Source organism: Artemia sp. Qi Xiang Cuo, chromosome 15, assembly GCF_049724085.1.
Source record: "Artemia sp. Qi Xiang Cuo chromosome 15, ASM4972408v1, whole genome shotgun sequence".
Classification (NCBI taxonomy): domain Eukaryota; kingdom Metazoa; phylum Arthropoda; class Branchiopoda; order Anostraca; family Artemiidae; genus Artemia; species Artemia sp. Qi Xiang Cuo.
Window position 1 is genome coordinate 8444868 of NC_142808.1, and position 22833 is coordinate 8467700.

The 22833-nt window shown below is 33.4% G+C and overlaps 1 protein-coding gene across 1 annotated transcript in view; it reads left to right on the forward strand.

Moving 5' to 3' along the window:
• Nucleotides 1-22833, forward strand: part of cac (calcium voltage-gated channel subunit cacophony) — a 534146-nt gene that overhangs the window by 44900 nt on the left and 466413 nt on the right. The window contains exon 2 of the mRNA XM_089100885.1: nucleotides 11011-11235. Coding sequence (XP_088957011.1) covers nucleotides 11011-11235 — 225 coding nt within the window. The remainder of the gene's footprint in view (nucleotides 1-11010; nucleotides 11236-22833) is intronic.

A 22833-nucleotide genomic window follows, 5' to 3' on the forward strand; every position in this document is an offset into this window, starting at 1 on the left:
CAAAGTTTCTATGAGCACCAATTTATATAGAAGTCACTGGGGGAAATAAAAAAGAAAGAAATAAAGATAATGCTTGAGAGCGCTAAGGTGGCAGCGCTCCCAAGCGCTGCCATATATATGGCAGCGCTAGGGTGTTGCTGTATACATTCAGTTTTCAGTTTTCAGTTTGAAAAAATCTACTCCTGTATCAGTTTGCTTGGGATCTATGTGAAGGTAGTGAAGAAAATTCAGAACTTCACATGATTCTGCTTCTGTTATAATACAGACTGCGATTGACCTAAAAAAAGTTTATATGTAAATAATATATACTAAATTGTTTCGCTAGCATACATTACTGAATTAAAATTAACATCTAGATGTTTTCAGTTTGAAAATATCTACTCCTGTATCAGTTTGCTTGGGATCTATGTGAAGGTAGTGAAGAAAATTCAGAACTTCACATGATTCTGCTTCTGTTATAATACAGACTGCGATTGACCTAAAAAAAAGTTTATATGTAAATAATATATACTAAATTGTTTCGCTAGCATACATTACTGAATTAAAATTAATATCTAGATGTTTTCAGTTTGAAAATATCTACTCGTGTATCAGTTTGCTTGGGATCTATGTGAAGGTAGTGAAGAAAATTCAGAACTTCACATGATTCTGCTTCTGTTATAATACAGACTGCGATTGAACTAAAAAAAGTTTATATGTAAACAATATATACTAAATTGTTTCACTAGCATACATCACTGAATTAAAATTAATATCTAGATGTTTTCAGTTTGAAAATATCTACTCCTGTATCAGTTTGCTTGGGATCTATGTGAAGGTAGTGAAGAAAATTCAGAACTTCACATGATTCTGCTTCTGTTATAATACAGACTGCGATTGAAGTAAAAAAAGTTTATATGTAAATAATATATACTAAATTGTTTCGCTAGCATACATTACTGAATTAAAATTAATACCTAGATGTTTTAAGTTTGAAAATATCTACTCCTGTTTCAGTTTGCTTGGGATCTATGTGAAAGGTAGTGAAGAAAATTCAGAACTTCACATGATTCTGCTTCTGTTATAATACAGACTGCGATTGAACTAAAAAAAAGTTTATATGTAAATAATATATACTAAATTGTTTCGCTAGCATACATTACTGAATTAAAATTAACATCTAGATGTTTTCAGTTTGAAAATATCTACTCCTGTATAAGTTTGCTTGGGATCTATGTGAAGATAGTGAAGAAAATTCAGAACTTCACATGATTCTGCTTCAGTTATAATACAGACTGCGATTGAACTAAAAAAGTTTATATGTAAATAATATATACTAAATTGTTTCGCTAGCATACATTACTGAATTAAAATTAATATCTAGATGTTTTCACTTTGAAAATATCTACTCCTGTATCAGTTTGCTTGGGATCTATGTGAAGGTAGTGAAGAAAATTCAGAACTTCACATGATTCTGCTTCTGTTATAATACAGACTGCGATTGAACTAAAAAAAGTTTATATGTAAACAATATATACTAAATTGTTTCGCTAGCATACATTACTGAATTAAAATTAATATCTAGATGTTTTCAGTTTGAAAATATCTACTCCTGTATCAGTTTGCTTGGGATCTATGTGAAGGTAGTGAAGAAAATTCAGAACTTCACATGATTCTGCTTCTGTTATAAAACAGACTGCGATTGAACTAAAAAAGTTTATATGTAAACAATATATACTAAATTTTTTCGCTAGCATACATTACTGAATTAAAATTAATATCTAGATGTTTTCAGTTTGAAAATATCTACTCCTGTATCAGTTTGCTTGGGATCTATGTAAAGGTAGTGAAGAAAATTCAGAACTTCACATGATTCTGCTTCTGTAATAATACAGACTGCGATTGAACTAAAAAAAGTTTATATGTAAATAATATATACTAAATTGTTTCGCTAGCATACATTACTGAATTAAAATTAATATCTAGATGTTTTCCCTTTGAAAATATCTACTCCTGTATCAGTTTGCTTGGGATCTATGTGAAGGTAGTGAAGAAAATTCAGAACTTCACATGATTCTGCTTCTGTTATAAAACAGACTGCGATTGAACTAAAAAAAGTTTATATGTAAACAATATATACTAAATTTTTTCGCTAGCATACATTACTGAATTAAAATTAATATCTAGATGTTTTCAGTTTGAAAATATCTACTCCTGTATCAGTTTGCTTGGGATCTATGTAAAGGTAGTGAAGAAAGTTCAGAACTTCACATGATTCTGCTTCTGTTATAATACAGACTGCGATTAAACTAAAAAAAGTTTATATGTAAATAATATATACTAAATTGTTTCGCTAGCATACATTACTGAATTAAAATTAATATCTAGATGTTTTCCGTTTGAAAATATCTACTCCTGTATCAGTTTGCTTGGGATCTATGTGAAGGTAGTGAAGAAAATTCAGAACTTCACATGATTCTGCTTCTGTTATAATACAGACTGCGATTGAACTAAAAAAAGTTTATATGTAAATAATATATACTAAATTGTTTCGCTAACATACATTACTGAATTAAAATTAATATCTAGATGTTTTCAGTTTGAAAATATCTACTCCTGTATCAGTTTGCTTGGGATCTACGGGAAGGAAGTGAAAAAAATTCAGAACTTCACATGATTCTGCTTCTGTTATAATACAGACTGCGATTGAACTAAAAAAGGTTTATATGTAAATAATATATACTAAATTGTTTCGCTAGCGTACATTACTGAATTAAAATTAATATCTAGATGTTTTCAGTTTGAAAATATCTACTCCTGTATAAATGTGCTTGGGATCTATGTGAAGGAAGTGAAAAAAATTCAGAACTGTACATGTTTCTGCTACTGTTATAATACAGACTGCGATTGAACTAAAAAAGGTTTATATGTAAATAATATATACTAAATTGTTTCGCTAGCGTACATTACTGAATTAAAATTAATAGATGTTTTCAGTTTGAAAATATCTACTCCTGTATCCGTTTGCTTGGGATCTATGTAAAGAAAGTGAAGAAAATTCAGAACTTCACATGATTCTGCTTCTGTAATAATACAGACTGCGATTGAACTAAAAAAAGTTTATATGTAAATAATATATACTAAATTGTTTCGCTAGCATACATTACTGAATTAAAATTAATATCTAGATGTTTTCACTTTGAAAATATCTACTCCTGTATCAGTTTGCTTGGGATCTATGTGAAGGTAGTGAAGAAAATTCAGAACTTCACATGATTCTGCTTTTGTTATAACACAGACTGCGATTGAACTAAAAAAAGTTTATATGTAAATAATATATACTAAATTGTTTCGCTAGCATACATTACTGAATTAAAATTAATATCTAGATGTTTTCAGTTTGAAAAGATCTACTCCTATGTCAGTTTGCTTGAGATCTATGAAGGCAGTGAAGGACATTCAGATCTTCACATGTTTCTACTTTTGTTATAGTACAAACTGCGATTGAAATAAAAAAAATGATTATATGTAAATAATATATACTACATTGTATCGCTAGCATACATTACTGAATTAAAATTAATATTTAGATGTTTTCAGTTTGAAAATATCTACTCCTGTATAAGTTTGCTTGGGATCTATGTGAAGGTAGTGAAGAAAATTCAGAACTTTACATGATTCTGCTTCTGTTATAATACAGACTGCGATTGAACTAAAAAAAGTTTATATGTAAATCATATATACTAAATTTTTTCGCTAGCGTACATTACTGAATTAAAATTAATATCTAGATGTTTTCAGTTTGAAAATATCTACTCCTGTATAAATTTGCTTGGGATCTATGTGAAGGTAGTGAAGAAAATTCAGAACTTCACATGATTCTGTTTCTGTTATAATACAGACTGCGATTGAACTAAAAAAAGTTTATATGTAAATAATATATACTAAATTGTTTCGCTAACATACATTACTGAATTAAAATTAATATCTAGATGTTTTCAGTTTGAAAATACCTACTCCTGTATCAATTTGCTTGGGATCTATGTGAAGGTAGTGAAGAAAATTCAGAACTTCACATGATTCTGTTTCTGTTTTAATACAGACTGCGATTGAACTAAAAAAAGTTTATATGTAAATAATATATACTAAATTGTTTCGCTAGCATACATTACTAATTTGAAATTAATGTTTAGATGTTTTCAGTTTGAAAAGATCTACTCCTATATCAGTTTGCTTGGGATCTATGTGAAGGTAGTGAAGAAAATTCAGAACTTCGCATGATTCTGCTTCTGTTATAATACAGACTGCGATTGAACTAAAAAAGGTTATATGTAAATAATATATACTAAATTGTTTCGCTACCATACATTACAGAATTAAAATTAATATCTAGATGTTTTCAGTTTGAAAATATCTACTCCTGTATCAGTTTGCTTGGGATCTATGTGAAGGTAGTGAAGAAAATTCAGAACTTCACATGATTCTGCTTCTGTTATAATACAGACTGCGATTGAACTAAAAAAAAGTTTATATGTAAATAATATATACTAAATTGTTTCACTAGCATACATTACTGAATTAAAATTAATATCTAGATGTTTTCAGTTTGAAAATATCTACTCCTGTATCAGTTTGCTTGGGATCTATGTGAAGGTAGTGAAGAAAATTCAGAACTTCACATGATTCTGTTTCTGTTATAATACAGACTGCGATTGAACTAAAAAAGGTTTATATGTAAATAATATATACTAAATTGTTTCGCTAGCGTACATTACTGAATTAAAATTAATATCTAGATGTTTTCAGTTTGAAAATATCTACTCCTGTATCAGTTTGCTTGGGATCTATGTAAAGGTAGTGAAGAAAATTCAGAACTTCACATGATTCTGATTTTGTTATAACACAGACTGCGATTTAACTAAAAAAAGTTTATATGTAAATAATATATACTAAATTGTTTCGCTAGCATACATTACTGAATTAAAATTAATATCTAGATGTTTTCAGTTTGAAAATATCTACTCCTGTATAAGTTTGCTTGGGATCTATGTGAAGGTAGTGAAGAAAATTCAGAACTTCACATGATTCTGCTTCTGTTATAATACAGACTGCGATTGAAATAAAAAAAGTTTATGTGTAAATAATATATACTAAATTGTTTCGCTAGCATACATTACTGAATTAAAATTAATATCTAGATGTTTTCAGTTTGAAAATATCTACTCCTGTATCAGTTTGCTTGGGATCTACGGGAAGGAAGTGAAAAAAATTCAGAACTGTACATGTTTCTGCTACTGTTATAATACAGACTGGGATTGAACTAAAAATGTTTATGTGTAAATAATATATTCTAAATTGTATCGTTAACAAACATGACTGAATTGAAAGTAATATTTAGTTTTTTCAGTTTGAAATATCTACTCCTGTATCAGTTTGCTTGGGATCTATGGGAAGACAGTAAAGAAAACTCAGAATTGCATATGTTTCTGCTTCTGTTATTGTAAAGGTTGCGATTGAACTAACAAAAAATTTTTATACAGTTGTATGAGGGGTACTTGCAATGAATTAATAAAATTCATGCAAGACCTATGGTAAATGAAGCATCTAGTACCGAGTTCGCAAACCTTGACAAAATGCAGAAAATGAGGGTAGATAAATGTATAAGGGTTACAGAAAGGCCCATCTTTTTATTGTATTCCTATATGTCAGTTGTGATGATAGCTACGCCATTGTAGGATGTTTACCCAGATGTGACCTGATTAGTAGAAAAATGTCCATTTTACTTTTTTTTAATTCCTGATTTAATATTTTTGTGAATAAAATACAAAAGCATAAGAAATGGCATTTACGTCAATTTTTTGCCTTTCTGAGTAATTAAGTGTCCTCAGTGCAAGCGCAAAATCAACTAAAACAATCAAATTTAAAACAATGCCTGCTTAAAAAAGAATAAAAACTTAAAAACCAAAAATGAAATAAATAATAACTGAAAACAATTAACAAAACGGACACAGTGTCAGTAAAATAAATTAGAAGGTAATTGATGAGATTTGACAGCTACAGCACAAATAATAAAGGAGGCGAAAAGATAAAAAAAAATGAAATATAATAGTGAAATATACCAAAACTATTTTGGTTAAAGAACACTAAAGTAAGAAAATAATTCAGAAATAACCAAGTGGTTACCAAGCTAGACTTGGAATACATTGCCCAAGAGGACAGAGGTTCGAGTCCTGGTGTTGCTAGTTTCTTGGTTTGGAGCTGCGGTCTGTGGAATGACGCTGCAGTCTTAGTCAGAGTCGACCCAGCCCTCAATGGGTACCTGGAAAAATTTGGGGAAGGTAAACAGGAAGGGTGTGCGACAAAACAGGATGGTTGGCCCCAAACCCCCCACTGCACTTCGTGGCTGAAGGACAACGAAACGGAAATCAGCACCACCAGTAGAGACTGTAAAGTTCAATGCCGTATTTTACCTTTTACCATTACCATTTTACCATTTTACCGTTACCTTTTACCATTACAAATATTAAGGCGGAACACTGAATAACGTCGTACCACTAGATGATGTTCCATGACTAGGGAAAGGAAAAACTCTACAATTCAGAAAGGGTTATAGAATACTTAAAGGGGTGATGTTTCGAAGTGATGAGCAAAAATTCCGAGTATAATAAGTATGGGGAACCGTTATAAAATTCTAAAATACAAGATCCTGTTAAGACATTTTACCCATACCTACAAAGAAGAATAGAACCGTTCAAAAAAAAAAAAATCTTGATATATGAGTGATAAAAATAACCAACTTTTTTTTGGATACAGAAAGCTGCAAAAAAAAATTCCATTTTACTTTTGTTATATTCCTGATTTAATGTATTTGTGAATAAACGACACATAATTAATTATCATTTAACATAAAAATAGTATATTTGATCCTGTTTATTGCTGTTCTTGAGACGCAATCAAAAAATAAGTTAGAGTGGAGACAGAAAAAAAATAAAGCTTTATTTTTAAGTTTTCTTATACTGATAAACGTCTACCAACTAGCAAAAAAACCTTCACTACAGACACAAAATGTAGAAACACATATAAATGACATCTATTTATTTGTAATTCTTTGTATACCTAGATGTCACTATTAGTGCAATAGCTATTGTCGGATGTTTACCCGATTCCAAGTTTAAACGTCCATGTACGACCATGCTATGATCGTGCTTCGCATCTTTGGTCTTGCCCTGATTAAAAAAAAAAAAATATCCATTTTGCTTTTTTTACATTCTTGATTTAATATATTTGTGAATAAAAGATACATATTTAGTTGTCACTGTAACACAAAAGTAGTACGTTTTAACACTGAAAAAAGAAGGTTTCCCCCAAATTATGAGACAGAATAGACAATAACAAAAAGAAAGATCTTCCAACGAATCAAGTAAAAAAAAATCAGATAAATTACATTTTACGCGCATTGTATAAATTACAATATACATTATACAGCAGATAAATAAACTTTTAGAAAATAACACTTAAAAATCATATTTCGGATCAAAACCAGTCCATTTTACTGTTTTTACATTCCTGATTTAATATATTTGTGGGTAAAAGATTTACTATATATATCCAAGCGATACCGGAATTCTCGACTTGAAAAATATGGACTTCCGGAGCGATCCAAGCAATGGTCGACCATTCAGAACAATTTAGTGTTCAAATTCAGATTGATGAGACGTCGTTTTTCACCTGCATTTGTTTGAAGTTAGCTTCCTTTTTTCTTTTTTGTTGTGCTCCACTATAATCTTTTTGTAGATGGTGGGTAATTAAATTATTATTATTATTATTATTACATACTTAATTGTTATTTTATAAAACTAGTATATTGCAAAACTAAACAAAAGAAATATTTTCCTTGAATTTAAGTACCCCAGTTCCTTGATCAAAATCGTTCACGGGCCGATATGCTGTCCATATTTATCGATTCTTATTTTTCTAATGCATAATTATTTCTTGAATGTTTTTGCAATTTGTTAGTATTTGTCCTTTTTCGTTTGAATTTATGTTAGTTGAATTTTTGTCAAGCAATCAAGTCCTACTTCAAATCTTCGTGGGTGTTTCTTATAGACAGAAGAGTGTTATCTCACAAATATAATAATCTTTTATACAGGTGTTTTGTTTTATTATAAATGGTTAATATATTGTGCTATGTCCCAACTGCTGTAATTATTTTCAAATACCCAAGCAGAACCTTCTAAAGCCTAAAATACCGTACAAACAGAGTCCAAATCGATCTCGAATGTTTTTCCAAACCGATCTCGAATGTTTTTTGTTCTATCATGGTTGCCGTGTCAGAGGCAACCCAGTAAACAAGAACTCTAGCCCATAGTAACTAAAAATATGAAACTACATTAAAAAAAAAATCAAGTGAAGAAGAATCACCATTTGAAGTGGATTCAAGAATGATAACCATTATTTCGACCCCCATTTGAAACAATCGCCATTTGAAGCGGATTCAATAATGGAACTATTATTTTGATCGTCTTTTGAAACAATCCCCATTTAAAGCAGATTCAAGAATGATAAACTATTATTTCGATCGCAACTTGAAACACTCACCATTTAAGGTGGATTCAAGAATGGTAACTATTATTCAGATTGTCATGTGAAACAATCGTCATTTGAAGTAGATTCAAGAACGGTGACTATTACTTCGAGTAATATTAATTGTAAATGCGTAAAGCGAAAACACCTTTATGGATAAAAAAAAGCCTGAGACCCCTCAAAAATGATGTCTGACCAAATTAAACTGCAGATTTTGAAGTACGATAGCTGAAAACCCTTGATAAGAGAATTACAGTGCCCCATCTTAAGTAACAAGGAAAATCATCTTAAGAAAACTCTGCGCTATGTTCATCCCGAGGGTACTTACGCACCGTAACAAAAAAAAACTCAAGTTTTGTTTCAAACAGTTCGTGGTAACGAACTGTAAGTAAGGAGCGACCCGGCTCAATAGTAACCGAAACTCTAGAAAACGTTATTTGGATATCAATAGATGCATCAAAAGAATCAGAATTTAATACTCATTTTAAAAATATATGTTTCTTCAAGTTCAGTCCCACCCATCAAAAATTACGCGCCTAAGATAATGTGGCTGATTTTTGAAAAAAGGGGGAAAGACCCCCTAAAAGTTATAGAACCTTAATGAAAATTACACCATCATATTCAGCGTATCAGAGAACCCTACCGTAAAGGTTTCAAGCACCTATCTACAAAAATGTGGAATTTTCCGTTTTTTGTCAGAACAAAGATCACGGATGCGTGTTTTTTTTTTTCCAGAGATGGTCGTATCAACGCATTGGTCCTGGATTATCGTGGGAGGGCTCATTGGAACGGAAATTAAAAGTTCTAGTGCCTTTTTAAGTGACCAAAAATAACCGAGTGCAACTAGGCCCCCTCCCACGCTCACTTTTTCCCCAAAGTCACCCGATCAAAATTTTGAGATAGCCATTTTGTTCAGCATGGTCGAAAATATGAAAACTATGTCCTTTAGTATGACTTAATCCCCTGAAGTCCCTGGGGGGACGGCTGAAAGTTACGAACTTTACCCAATGTTAACATATAGTATTGGTTATTGGGAAGTATACAGACGTTTTCAGGTTTTTTTTCTGGTAATGGGGGGGGGGGGTAGGTGGGTCGGGGGTTTTAAACGGGGATGGGACATTGCTATGAAGGGGGCGCCGGATTTCCCAGCATTATTTAAAAAAAAGATAAGAAATTAAAAAAAAAAGAAACAAGTTTTTCAACTGAAAGCAGGGAGCAACATCAAAACCCAAAATGAAAAGAAAATATTACTTATATGATTGGGTTCGCCCCCTAGTCGATGCCTCGCTCTTTAAGCCAAAGATTTTTTAGTACTTTCATAAGAGCTATTTATTCTAAACAACGGCATTTGTGATTAAGGGGTCATTTTTAAAGAATTGGAACAAAATTCGAACATTAGCTTAAAGAGCGAGGTATTGACTAGGGGGCTAACCCCCTAATATACGCATTAAAAATATATGAATATAAAAGTTCGTTACGTAATTTAATTCGTAAATTACGTATATTTATTACTAATAAAAACATTCGTAAATAAAATTAAACAACTTTAGAGAAAGCCATTCAACTAAATAAAAGTACAATCAATATGCAAATTTTGTTTTAATTATTTATTTACGGTGAGGCAAAATCAAAACCTGTATTAATTCAAAAAGGTTCAAAAATTAAATAAAAAAGCAAGTTTTTTTTAACTGAAAGTAAGGAAAGACGTTAAAACTTAAAACGAACAGAAATTATTCCATTTATGAAAGGGGCTGTCCCTTCCTCAAAGCCTCGCTCTTTACGCTAAAGTTTGACTTTCTCACAACTCAATTTTTTTTACAATCAAGAACTTTAGCGTAAAGAGCGAGGCGTAGAGGAGAAACAGCCCCTTTCATATACGGAATAATTTCTGTTCGTTTCAAGTTTTAACGTCGTTCCTTACTTTCAGTTAAAAAAACTTGTTTTTTTATTTAATTGTATTAAGCCCTGTTTTTTATTGGTGTAATAAGATTACCACCATTCAGTGGCGTCATTGGGGGGGGGGGGGGTAAGGGGGAGCATTTTTACAATAATTTGGAGGAAAAAAATATTACATAACCCATGCCCCTTGACTCTCTGGATGTTGACCCTTCTTGCTCCCCTCCCCCAATAAAATGCTAGAACTACACCTTTGCCGCCAGTTGCCCGATTAGTGTAATATGAAAGGCTTAGCCCATCGCAAATATGAATATGATAAATAGAACTACTTTAGTGCTATTAACGCTATTCCACTTATTCACAATAAGACCCAAGAATAAGGGATTCAAATTACCATTATTTTGGCAATTAAATGAGAATAATTAAGACAAGCTTAAAATATTACATAGCAGTTATAAGACAGTATGAAATACTCAATGATCCAATATAAAAACCTGCAAATTGAGACAGATTTGTTACAAATTATTTTACAGACAATTTTTTATCTTACAGGACGCCTTCTCAAGGTGAGGAATCTGTACCAAAATCACCGCGTCGTGTTCGAATATCTGAATTAGCAAAGGTTTCACCACCAAAACCTGTAAAAGGATTGGCTGACCTAATTGTAGAGGCGCAGTTAAACGATGGTTTTAATGTGAAAAGGCGAAGGGCAGTAGGACAATCAGATTTGAAATCATGTGCTCTTGTTCAGAGCCGTATGAAATTGGGCGATGTGATGTAAGTGAAAAATTCTTCTCCAACTTTTCATCATTTTAAATAAAGAGCATTATATAATCTCACTTTATATAATCAATAAGTGCTTGTAACTCCCGTTCAATTACTAATCTGAAAACTATCACCTAATTCTATTTGACGGGTACCTGAAGCTATACTTTAAGTATCAGTTTGCTTTGGGATGCTCACAGGCGAGAACGCGTGTTTGCTTTTTTAAATATTAAGCTTGATGTAGCAGATATTGAGTTAGCCCATTTCGTCGTATAAACTGTACTCTGTGTTACAATACATGTCTTACACCATGCTCTGTTGTTTGCCTTTTTTGTACTTTCTCGTACTTTGTAGCTCAATTTCTTCCACGGTTCGACACCTTGTAAATCTATATTATGTAATATGGTGCCAAATTACTATTAGTAGCCACAAAGATAGCTATGGACTTAAGAATATTTTTCCGACTGAAATGCCAATTTTTGATTTGTGGCCAAATTAAATGTAATTTTACCACCAAAAAAAGTTGTGTCCATTATGTTCCTATATACATACTATTCTAATTTCCTTCGAGATGTTTGTCAAAGGATTCACTTTTGCCATCTTTTTCCTTATTTATTTGTTTCTTCAAATCCTTCCACAATTAATGTCAAAATCAACCTTGCATAGCCGTTATTGAAGGCAATGAAATATGGATGGACAATGAACTTTGAACATGTTCATCAGCTTTTAGCTCAGCTTTGTGAAGTCTAAACATCATGTAGGCTCTCAAGGTTAGCACCATCTAAGGTGTCGTCTATTTACAAAAATAGCGCACTCTATGTGACGCATGCCACATGCAATAGAATTGTACCATTGATGGTAAAGTAGACAGACATGATAGAAGTTTGCCCGCGCCTTGCATAGACCATGCCCTGCGTGGCAGATAAATTAATGTTTCAAGATGAGAAGCGATTGCCGGGGAGTGGGCTATGATACAGCAGCAGCTGGTCTTGAGTGGTACTTATCTCAAAATATACTGCAGTTTAAGGTGTAATTAAAAGTAAGAAATCACCACAAGCTGGCTTTGTTGGCTTTTGTGTTGCTTCATATAACGAGGAAGGTCAATTACTTGTATTTATCCTGAAAAAGGTGATATTGTCAATTAGAAGAATTCGGGGATAGTGCTGCAGACAAAACAACTTATGTGCAAAATGTTGTGATTCATAAGCGTCCTACCAATCATCTAGACTAATAACTGAAAATCTGAAATTTGTTCTTCAGTCCTGAATCCACCTGTTTCATGAAATTAATCAGTACTTTTTTTTTTAATAATTATCTTAAGGTAAAATATAGTGTGCACAACGCATTTGTAGGCTAGTTTGGATAAAATCTTGGCGGGTTATGTAGGCTAGGGACTTTAAGATGGTAAGTAGTAAGTAAGTAATTGGATTAACGAACCGACACTTCTTTTGCATTAAGTTCCGTGCGTCAGCCCTGCAGTGTAATGCTATACCAAGGTTCAATCTCTAGGTTTACCAAACTAAGTTCAAACCCACTAAGCCACAACATGACTAGGCTATGTCGAACTAACTTTAAGATGGTTGGCTTTAGTATTTAATTAATTAGGCTTTAAGGGTATAGTGGGCTTTAATGGGCTTTGAGCCGGTGTTCTTTTGTTGGCTTTAGTGGGCTTATGAATTTAATTAAAAAATAAAAACTGAGTTAGTAAGATAGTCATGCTTCCTACCAATATTATACCGATTCGAACTTTTTTACCGACTGGCTGAAACACTGGCAGAGGTGGCTTCCCCCGTTACTTGACGTCCCTATAGACAGATGCAGTACATGACATTGGTTAATCCCAAAAGAGTATGCATAACTTAAAAGATTGGAAACTGTCACTAGCATCGACAAAAAATATCAAAGCCATCTAGCATTTGGTGACACATAACATTTTGTCGAGCCGTGTAATCATTTTTCTGTCAAGAGCTGAGATCAGATATATATTACTACCCTAATTTGACTGTTGTACTAATTAAGTTAATTATTTTTAATTATTACACTGAAAAATGTTAATCACTGGCTAGATGGTGTTAATAGTTTTTTTGTCAATGTTAGTTCCAATCTCCACTCAGATCAATTACCCGACTCTTTGGTTTATCTCTTTTGATAAAAATACGTATCATCTAGGCGTTCATCAGAAGGTTTTCCTGTCTGGGGTACTTTTAAGGTACCCCAGACCTGGGGTACCTTAAATTTGTTTTAATTTAATTTAAATAACATTAAACTCTAAGATTACCTTACCTTAGACCTTAGCTCCTTTTGTACCTCCAGAGGCACACAGGGTGTCCGTTAACAGCCTCCAATCATCCCGGAAATGAGCTGCGGCGTAGATGTCCTCCCACTCAGGGATTAAGGATGCATGAAGGGCTCTCCTGTCCCGCTCATATGTCCTGCGAAGCGTGTTTTTGGGCCTTCCTCGTCGACGCGTGTCGTCTGGTTGCCACTGGAGAAGCATATTCGACAGTCTCGATCCTGGCATACGGATAACATGGCCAAGATAGCGCCATCTTCTTTGCCTGACTACATCAGCGACATCAGGCTGGTTTGTGTAGTGGCGAATTTTCAATTTTGTTATCCTATCCTTCCAGTTAATGTTCAGGATACGTCGAAGACAGTTGTTTTCATATGCAGTGAGTCGTGTTTGTTGCTCAGCTGTGAGTTTTAAACAATCCAACGCGTACGTCAAAATAGAAATGACGTTGCTTCTGAAAAGGCGAAATTTTAGCTGGAGTGAGTACTTCGCTGATCTCCAGACTGGTCGAAGTCGTTGAAATGCTGAGCTTGCCAGGACTATTCGTGTTCTCAGCTCTTTTTCAGAATCGCAACTAAACGAGACTGTGCTACCAAGATATCGGAATTCGGTGACTTGCTCTATGCTTTCAGTCCCCAGCTGGATAACTCTAAGATCACCAAGCAAATTTAAAATGGAGAGAACTCCTTATTACAAAATAGCTAAGCAATAGTTTAATTAAAGATTATTTTCAAAAGTTCATCAAACCTGGTTCACAATAAAGTATTGGGTATCTTTCAAAAATGAAAGAATTATCTACTAATATCATAGGCAATGGCTTCCAAAAATGGCGAGGGGGCCTTAGGTGTAAGGGTCTGCACAATCTTTAAATTAAGAAGATTAAGGTCTGCATACTTTTCCTTCTGGAGGCAGGAAAAGGAGAGAGTCCGGATTCTAACTTAGTCACAACAGCATTCATTTAGCCCTGTTTGCGTTTCATAATTTCCAAGAACTACCGGAAGTTTGAATGGTGGCAAATAATGAAAATTCTTATTCATAAAATTGTTGGTTCGTGGGAGGCCCAAGTCACATCAGCTATAGGTATTCCAGAAGTCAGGAGCGGGGTGGGGTGACCCTTTGGTTCATACTTAGACGTCCTCGAAGTAGTTAATTAACTCGGTAAAATTACTGTCAAGCTCCTCCTGGATATCTTCAAAAGCTGACACAATATCACTAATAGGAAAAAATATCAGTTCTCATCCGAACCTACAGAGGAGCCCAAGAGCCCAAGCACCTTAATTAACACCCCCCTCCTACAAAGAACTCATTTTATATTTATATGAAAACTCAATATGACTTAAGATATGTGTGGGCATTAAAACACACTCTTTGAGGCATCTGCCCTCATACCCTGTCCTCTATTTATCTCAAGGCTCACAGAGAGCTGGAAAATTTGGGTATAGAGATGAGCTGTTTTAGGCATCTACTCCCTATCTCCCATGCCTACACAATGAGCTAATGCTGATTTTTCATATTAGCTGATGCACAATAATACATCAATAAACAAAAATTCAGGGAAAATAAAATGATTTAACTTAGTTTAAAAAAAGTATTGAGACAAATGACCGTATTATTTATTTTTCTTGCATGGACAATTTGAATTTTCAGGAACGAATGCAAATCTTGCTTTATTACTTCCACCAAAACTGGGAAGCACAATTATATAGTCTTTTGATACTTTTAAATTGACTGGCTGCCTCAGAAATTTCAGTCGGAAGCAATTTGGTCCTTCATCAGGCAAAATCGTTGTTTGATGCCACAAATGAAAGAAAGCGCCACTTTCCAATGGCAAAATCTTTTTGGTTACTTTACAAAAGGCAACAGAACTTTTAATTTTTTCTTCGAATTAAGCCTCTCCCGATCTTCTAGGACCATATTTGCGATAGGTCAACCCCTAGGAAAATAAAAATTATCTTCTTATCTTTCTTCTGGGAATAAGTACAAAATTCCACATTTTTGTCGATAGCAGCTACAAACCTCAATAGCATTGTTGTCTAATGTATAGAATCTAATTCTGCAATTTTCATTAAGATCACTTGCCTTTTTGGATGTGTTTCTCCCATTTTTCAAAAATGAGGCACATTTCCTCAGGTTCTTAGCGTTTGGCATGCATCATTAAAATTGAAGAAATTTATATATTTAGAATAAAGCATAGAAGGCCAATTCTCTTTTATTCATGAGTTATATAAGAATTTCTTTTCGTACTTGAAAAGTGTGGAAATTATGTCTTTCAAGAATACAACCTCCCCCCCCCCAGAGCCCTCAGGGCATGGGTTGGAAGTTAAGTCCTTGGGGTATATAAGGTTTTTTTTACAGAAATTATGGTCATACAAACTTCAGAAGGGGCTCATTAGACTGGTAATCAAAAGCTCTAGTGCCCTTTTTAAATGTCAAAGTGAGCGGAGAGCAGCTAACCCCCTCTCCCCCCACACACACACGTCTTATTGTTTCGAAATGAACCCAATAGAAAATTTGAGATATCCATTTTATTCAAAATAGTCTAAATATCACATAACGAGGCTTCTGGGGTTGAAACCAACCTCCAGAGCCTGGGGACAAGGGTTGTAAGTTATGACCCGGGGGCATTAAAGGTTTTTATGGAAGGGATGGTTATATAGACTTTTAGAGGAGGCTCATCTGGATGAAAATTGGATTATCTAGATTAGCTTTTAAGATACCACCCCCCGGCAAAATATATACCTTTCAGCAAAAATATATATTCAAATTCTTATTACCTTATGCTTGTTTTTTTTGGGGGGGGTGGAGGTAATACCTCAAGAAATATGTGTTATATATTTTTATCTACAGTTCATGTCTTGCACAGCCTACTATAAGATTCTATAAGATGTGGAAATTATGTCTTTCAAGAATACAACGTCCCCCCCCCCACAGCCCTCAGGACATGGGTTGTAAGTTATGCCCTTGGGATATATAAGGTTTCTTATAGAAAGTATGGTCATACAAACTTCAGAAGGGGCTCATTAGACTGGTAATCAAAAGCTCTAGTGCCCTTTTTAAATGTCAAAGTGAGCGGAGAGCCGCTAACCCCCTCTCCCCCCCCACACATACACACGTCGTATTGTTTCGAAATGAACCTAATAGAAAATTTGAGATACCCATTTTATTCCAAATAGTCTAAATATCACATAACGAGGCTTCTGGGTTGAAACCAACCTCCAGAGCCTGGGGACAAGGGTTGTAAGTTATGCCCCGGGGCATTAAAGGTTTTTATGGAAGGGATGGTTATATAGACTTTAGAGGAGGCTCACCTGGATGAAAATTGGAATATCTAGATTAGCTTTTAAGATCTCCCCCCCGCCCCCATAGCCCTCAGAGCAAGGGTTGTAAGTTATGCCCTTTGGCCCATATAAGGTTTCTATAGTATGTTTTTTCGTATAAACTTCCAAAAGGGTTCCTTCGATTAGAAATTGAGAGTGGCTTTTTTATTAGTCGAATGGGATCAGAGGGGAAAAGCCCCCTCCCCCAGCACACCCATCATTTCCCAAAGCACTTCCAGTCAAAATTTTGAGATAGTTATTTTACTCAACGTAGTTGAAAGGTCTGGATATTATGTCTTTGAGGATGACAAATTCCCTCGCCCCATTCCACAGGGCAAGGGTTGTAAGTTATGCCCTGGGGGCATATAAGGTGGCTTTTATAGAAAAATTGATCATATAGACTTCGGAAGGGGCTCATTGGATTGGTAATCAGAAGCTCTAGTACCCTTTTTGAGAATAAAAAATTAAAGATTTAATAATCATTTTTAAATTCGAATCAAAGTTAAAGGTTCTGTCGTCCTTTTTAAGAGCAAATAGAGATTGGAGGGCAAATAAACCTTTTCTCAAGCCCATTCATTCTTCAATGGCATCTAGTCAAAATTTTTAGACAGCCATTTTGCTTAGCATGGTGGAATGGTCAAACAATTATGTCTTTAGGGGTATTTGGCATATCAAACCCCCACAATTGTGCAATTGGCCCATTGTACTTTAAAACTAAACGTTGTTTTCAATTAGATCAAAAGGCATTGTGTTTATTGTTGCCAATAAGACACCTCAGCAATATATCAAGAACGATTGGCGTATTAACTTGAAACTTTTGGTGTTACTACTATTACTACTTCTGCTGTTACAATTTAAATAAATGAAAAGAGTGTAAGTTTATCCAGGTTGTCAAAGAGCATAGATATAATCTTTTTTGAACAATATTAAGTTTTACTTTTTCAGGTCAATTTCAGGAGTTAAAAAATTACATTAAAAAATACTGTTTGCGTCAGGATTAAAAATTGTTGAAAAAGTTTTTCCAACGTACGAATAGCAACCAAAACTATGGATTTTTAATAGGAAACAGAACTGAAAAGATATAAAATATAATTTTTTCCATGAATAAGACTATTTAAAATGAAAACGAACAGAAATCAATTTAAAAAACTTTTTCTACAAAGTAATTTTTCAAAGAAAAGTACAAAGCTCCATTAAGCCAAAAATGAAATAACGTCAAATAATTTTCAAAACCTAAAACAACCATAAATTACTCTCAATAAAATAATGAAACTCAAAACGAACATAAATTACAATGAATAGCCGAGTCAAACTAAAAATAAACAAATATTAACATGAATGGGGCTGATAACCCCATGCCGTCTAAGATCAGAGCATAATTTGCTCTTTACTGAAAAAAAAAACTTTTAACATTTTTACTTTTTTTACTTTCATAAATAAAAAAAAATTCAAACTTTAAGGAATAAATATCAGTATATGTCAATTAAACTGACACTCCACGGTCATTTTTTTTTGTCTTTGAAAAACTTACTTAGTGGAAAAAGTCTTTTAAATTTATTTTTATCATAAGGCGGCGTGAAATTCGGCAATCAAATTTTAATTCAAATTAAAAATTTTAATTTTAAATTTAAATTGTTTGTTTTTTTTAATTTTAATTTTAATTTAAATTTTTATTTCATTAATCAAAATTTTAATTCTAATTAAAAAATCAAAATTTTAATTAGAAATTTATATGGTAACTCCTAGTTGCAAATCTTAGTTTTAATCAGTCAGTTGGTTACTTAAAGCCTTATTATTGTAGCGTTAAAGAATCAGTTGGCCTAACTAATAATTTGTTTGGTGAAGCACTCCTGTCACAATTCTGTTAGGTAAAAACTTGTAGCTTATTAAGAATTGAATTTGGTACTCAACAGGGAATCAATATCTATATTTTTCGACTCAAGCAGATGTTGGAGTAGCAAGATAACGTGAACTATCCTATTTGTTCTGTGATTCCAACAGTTAAGTAGGAGTTACATTGTTTCTTAGGCTGGACAAGTTGGCTTCTGGATTCTGCCTCCCCCTTGATCTCTCTAGGTTTTTAAGACGATCTATATAATTAGTGGCAGTTCTAGGCCTGGATAGGGGGGAAGCTGAACCGCCCAGTTTTTCTGATATTTGAAATTAAATTCCTTTATGTTATATACCTTGGAAATACGTAGGTAAATAGCGACGAAGACCACACTACCTTTCCATAATAAACAAATAAGTAGAACAACAGGGAAATTTTTTTTATGCAAGACAGTGGAACGCAACTTTAAATGAATATTTCGATCCTATATCCAAGGGCCGTCCTCAGCAAAACAGGCGAAGAGAATAAAAACAATATAAAAGAAACTTACATTAAAATTCAATCATTAAAACTGAAAGGTTTTTTAAAAAAAATGTTTTAAAACAGCCCTAATATCATTACTTCAAGGAAATTCAACCAGGACTGCAGTCCTGGTTGCAGGACTGGTAGCAGTCCTGGTTGAACTTCCTTGAAGTAATGATATTAGGGCTGTTTTAAAACATTCTTTTTTTTAAAAACCTTTCAGTTTTAATGATTGAATTTTAATGTAAGTTTCTTTTATATTGTATTATTCTCTTCATCTGTTTTGCTGAGGACGGCCCTTGGATATAGGATCGAAATATTCATTTAAAGTTGCGTTCCACTGTCTTTTATAAAAATTTCCCTGTTGTTCTACTTATTTGTTTAAATACGTAGGTGTACCTTGCCCCCCCCCCCCCCCCTGATTATGAGGCGTAAAATAAATACTGTATGCAATACTTATATATTCTTTTTGTAAAGTTTTATTAACTTTACCCCTCCTTGTTGTGAAGATTGAAAATAGTTTGTGATCTCATTTTACTTTAAAGCATCTTGACCCTTCCGTATTGAATTCGCTTCTTGTGAGTCTTAGGGCGGTTGAGCACGTCCCAGAGTTTAAAATTAGATTAAAAGAGTATTTCTTTAATTTTTTTTTAGTTTTTTTGGGGTGTGAGGATTTAAGTGGGTTATAGGACTGGAGGGAGGAACGGGTTGAAGAGGTAGATGTGGATGAAGATGTATTTGGAAGGTGGTTGTTACCCTGGGGATGTTTGGGAGAAGGTGATTGTCTTTTTATTATTATTATTATTTTAAATAATCTAGGATACTTCTAGGAATATTTGTGTTTTTTTATTAATTTAGAATGCACTTAGGAAAGTTTATGTAGTTAATTGCTACGCGTTAGCTAAATTTGAATTTTTTCTCTAGCGTAGTGATTTATATTCGTAATAGTTTATATTTTTGTTTATTATGTTAATAAAAGTAAAAAAAAGTCAAAATCGTTTTCAAAATGCTGAGCCCTTAATTTAATTAGTACGCTCTTACACAATGCTGAATGACTTTCATTTAAGCTAACTTTTTCCAGTTTCAAATTAATGACGTCATTCCTTTTATATTTTAATTTCATTTCCACTAACAATTTTTGAGGTTTGAATGCTTCTTTTTTCTGTCTGTTCTCTATAGATTTTTTTTTCAATTTCTTGTATTCGTTGCGTCATTTACCCATTTTTTAATTATGTATGTAGAGCCCCAGTTCACCCTGAATTGCGCTTTAAATGTTGTCTTAACCTCTAAAGACCAAACCTTTCCCTTTTAACTTGAAGGGAATATGTAGTGCAAACCTTTGGGCCTATTTCTCTCCTAAATCGTAAGTTTTTTTGAAGTTTTTCTTTCAGTCTCTTATATTTTCTGCTTCACTTGCCTAATTCTTAATTATATGTGTAGAGCCCCCACTCCAATTGCCCTTTACATGCCATCCCAGATCCCTAGGAACCAAATCTATCACCTTTACTTTGAACTTATTAATCTTGAAATCCGACCATCATTTCAATCAGCAATTATAAATTTGGCAATTATAGGCAATTCTTTTGCAATTACCGATTGCCCAGTTTGTATTACTTATGTAGAGCCCCCCCCCCCCAATTTCTCTTTAATTATAGGCAATTATATATTGCCAAGTTTTTTTTTTATTTATGTAGAGCCCCCATCCCCCAATTGCCCTTTAAATGCTGCCCCAAATCCATAAGAACCAAATCTTTCACCTTTATTTTGAACTTATTGACCTTGAAGTTCGACCTTCATTTCAATCAGCAAATTTAAATTTAGGTAGTGTAATGACAAGAAACCAAATCTAAGAATAAGCTTAACTTTCAGATATTATTACATCATTTTTAAAATTAAATGTAAATTTTCCTTCGAGAAAATATTCGATTGCATTTTCTCATTTATGAAAATAGCAAAATAATCTTCAGTGATACATATCAAGCTTTCTAAAAAAAGAAATACAACCTAGCATAAAACAAATTTTTTTCGAGAAAATATCCATAGCTATAAAAATATATTCATAACTTAAATATTCCATTAATCTTATTGAATAAAAATAATAAAAATGAATATAAACATTCCAGAAGCTCTAAGTAAAGAAATCCAGAATTTATTTTCAGACAAAATATTTGTTCAAGATTCAGAGAAAGCAATTTTTCAGAATTCATACGATGTATTCAGTCTTTTGGAAAAATATTATTACAGATATATTGAAGGAGACGCAAAATACGTAAGCAAGAAAGTACGTAGTGTGTCTTTCAGAAGTTTTGCTAAATATTGTTTTAAAAGGTTTTCTGACCGAAGTGAATTTACAAAGGTCTACGGAGTATGGCATAAATATCGTCAAAAAACACCAACTTATGGTTGTGTACTACTAGACGAATCTCTTGAGGAGGTGGTGGTGGTGCGAGGACCGACAGAAGATGACTTTCTGTCACAATGGACTTTCCCAAAAGGGAAAATAGAGAAGAATGAAGGCCCCGTAGATTGTGCTATACGAGAAGTGAATGAAGAAATTGGATTTGACTGCAAATCAGTCATCAATCCTCAATATTTTATTGAACGTAAATGTGGACTTCGTGACCAACGTTTATTTATAGTGCCCGGAATCTCTAAAAATTTTCATTTTAAGACGAACTCTCCCAATGAGATTCAGTATATTGCATGGGTTAGAATTGAGGACGTAAGATTGGATGATGACCCATGTTCACGGTTTATTCATCTTAAAAAGATGGTGGACAAACTTCATAAGTTTCGGACTGAAAATGCTGAGACATGGAATTTGTGGAGAAAGCCAAAAGATACTTCGCGTGGTGATTATTTAAAGACACCTGTTTTTGAAACGCCTATATGCCCTTGTCATGCGTGTTGTGGAGATAAAGAGAACAACACGGTAATTTCAGACAAATACAAAGATGACAGATACCATAATGTAAAAACTGAAAATAATGTAAAAGAGCCTTACAGGATGAAGGACAGAGTACCTTGTACGCTCCAATGTTTAGGTAGCCAAAAACCAGGAGTGACATCTAGTTGTAACAAATCTGGGACACCATGGGAGTATGCCTCTGCAGCCTTGCTTCATGCCATTACGTAATGTCCAATGCCAGAGACTAAGTAAGACTTATGGTTTTGTCATCTACTAAAGATGGAGTTTTGCTGACAATGCAAAGATGTAAGACTTGTGGAAGGTAACAAGTTGTCAGCATCAAGTCACAATTCTTTGAAGGCACCTTTTTTTGATACCCCCACTGCATGCAATTAAGTGATGCACGATAGCAGTTGCAGATTGAGACTTGAAGTTTACAAGCAAGGAGTTGCCAGGGATATCAGTAACTACAATTCTAAAAAAAGAAGTTCTGATAACAATTTGTACAACCAAAAAATTTGCCTTTTCTGTTCATTCCAGAAATATAAGGTTCATCAAGTTTAAAATTAGGCATCAAAAGCTACGACCGTGAGGAAATTTATGTAATTATTGAAAACTGGGAAGACACCTTCGACGGATACAGTGACTTTAATTTAAATTGCGCCATTAAATTCAGGACATTGGAGAACCCTATTATAGAAGTCTGAAGCGCCCATCAGAAAAAATGTGGAATTTTGCA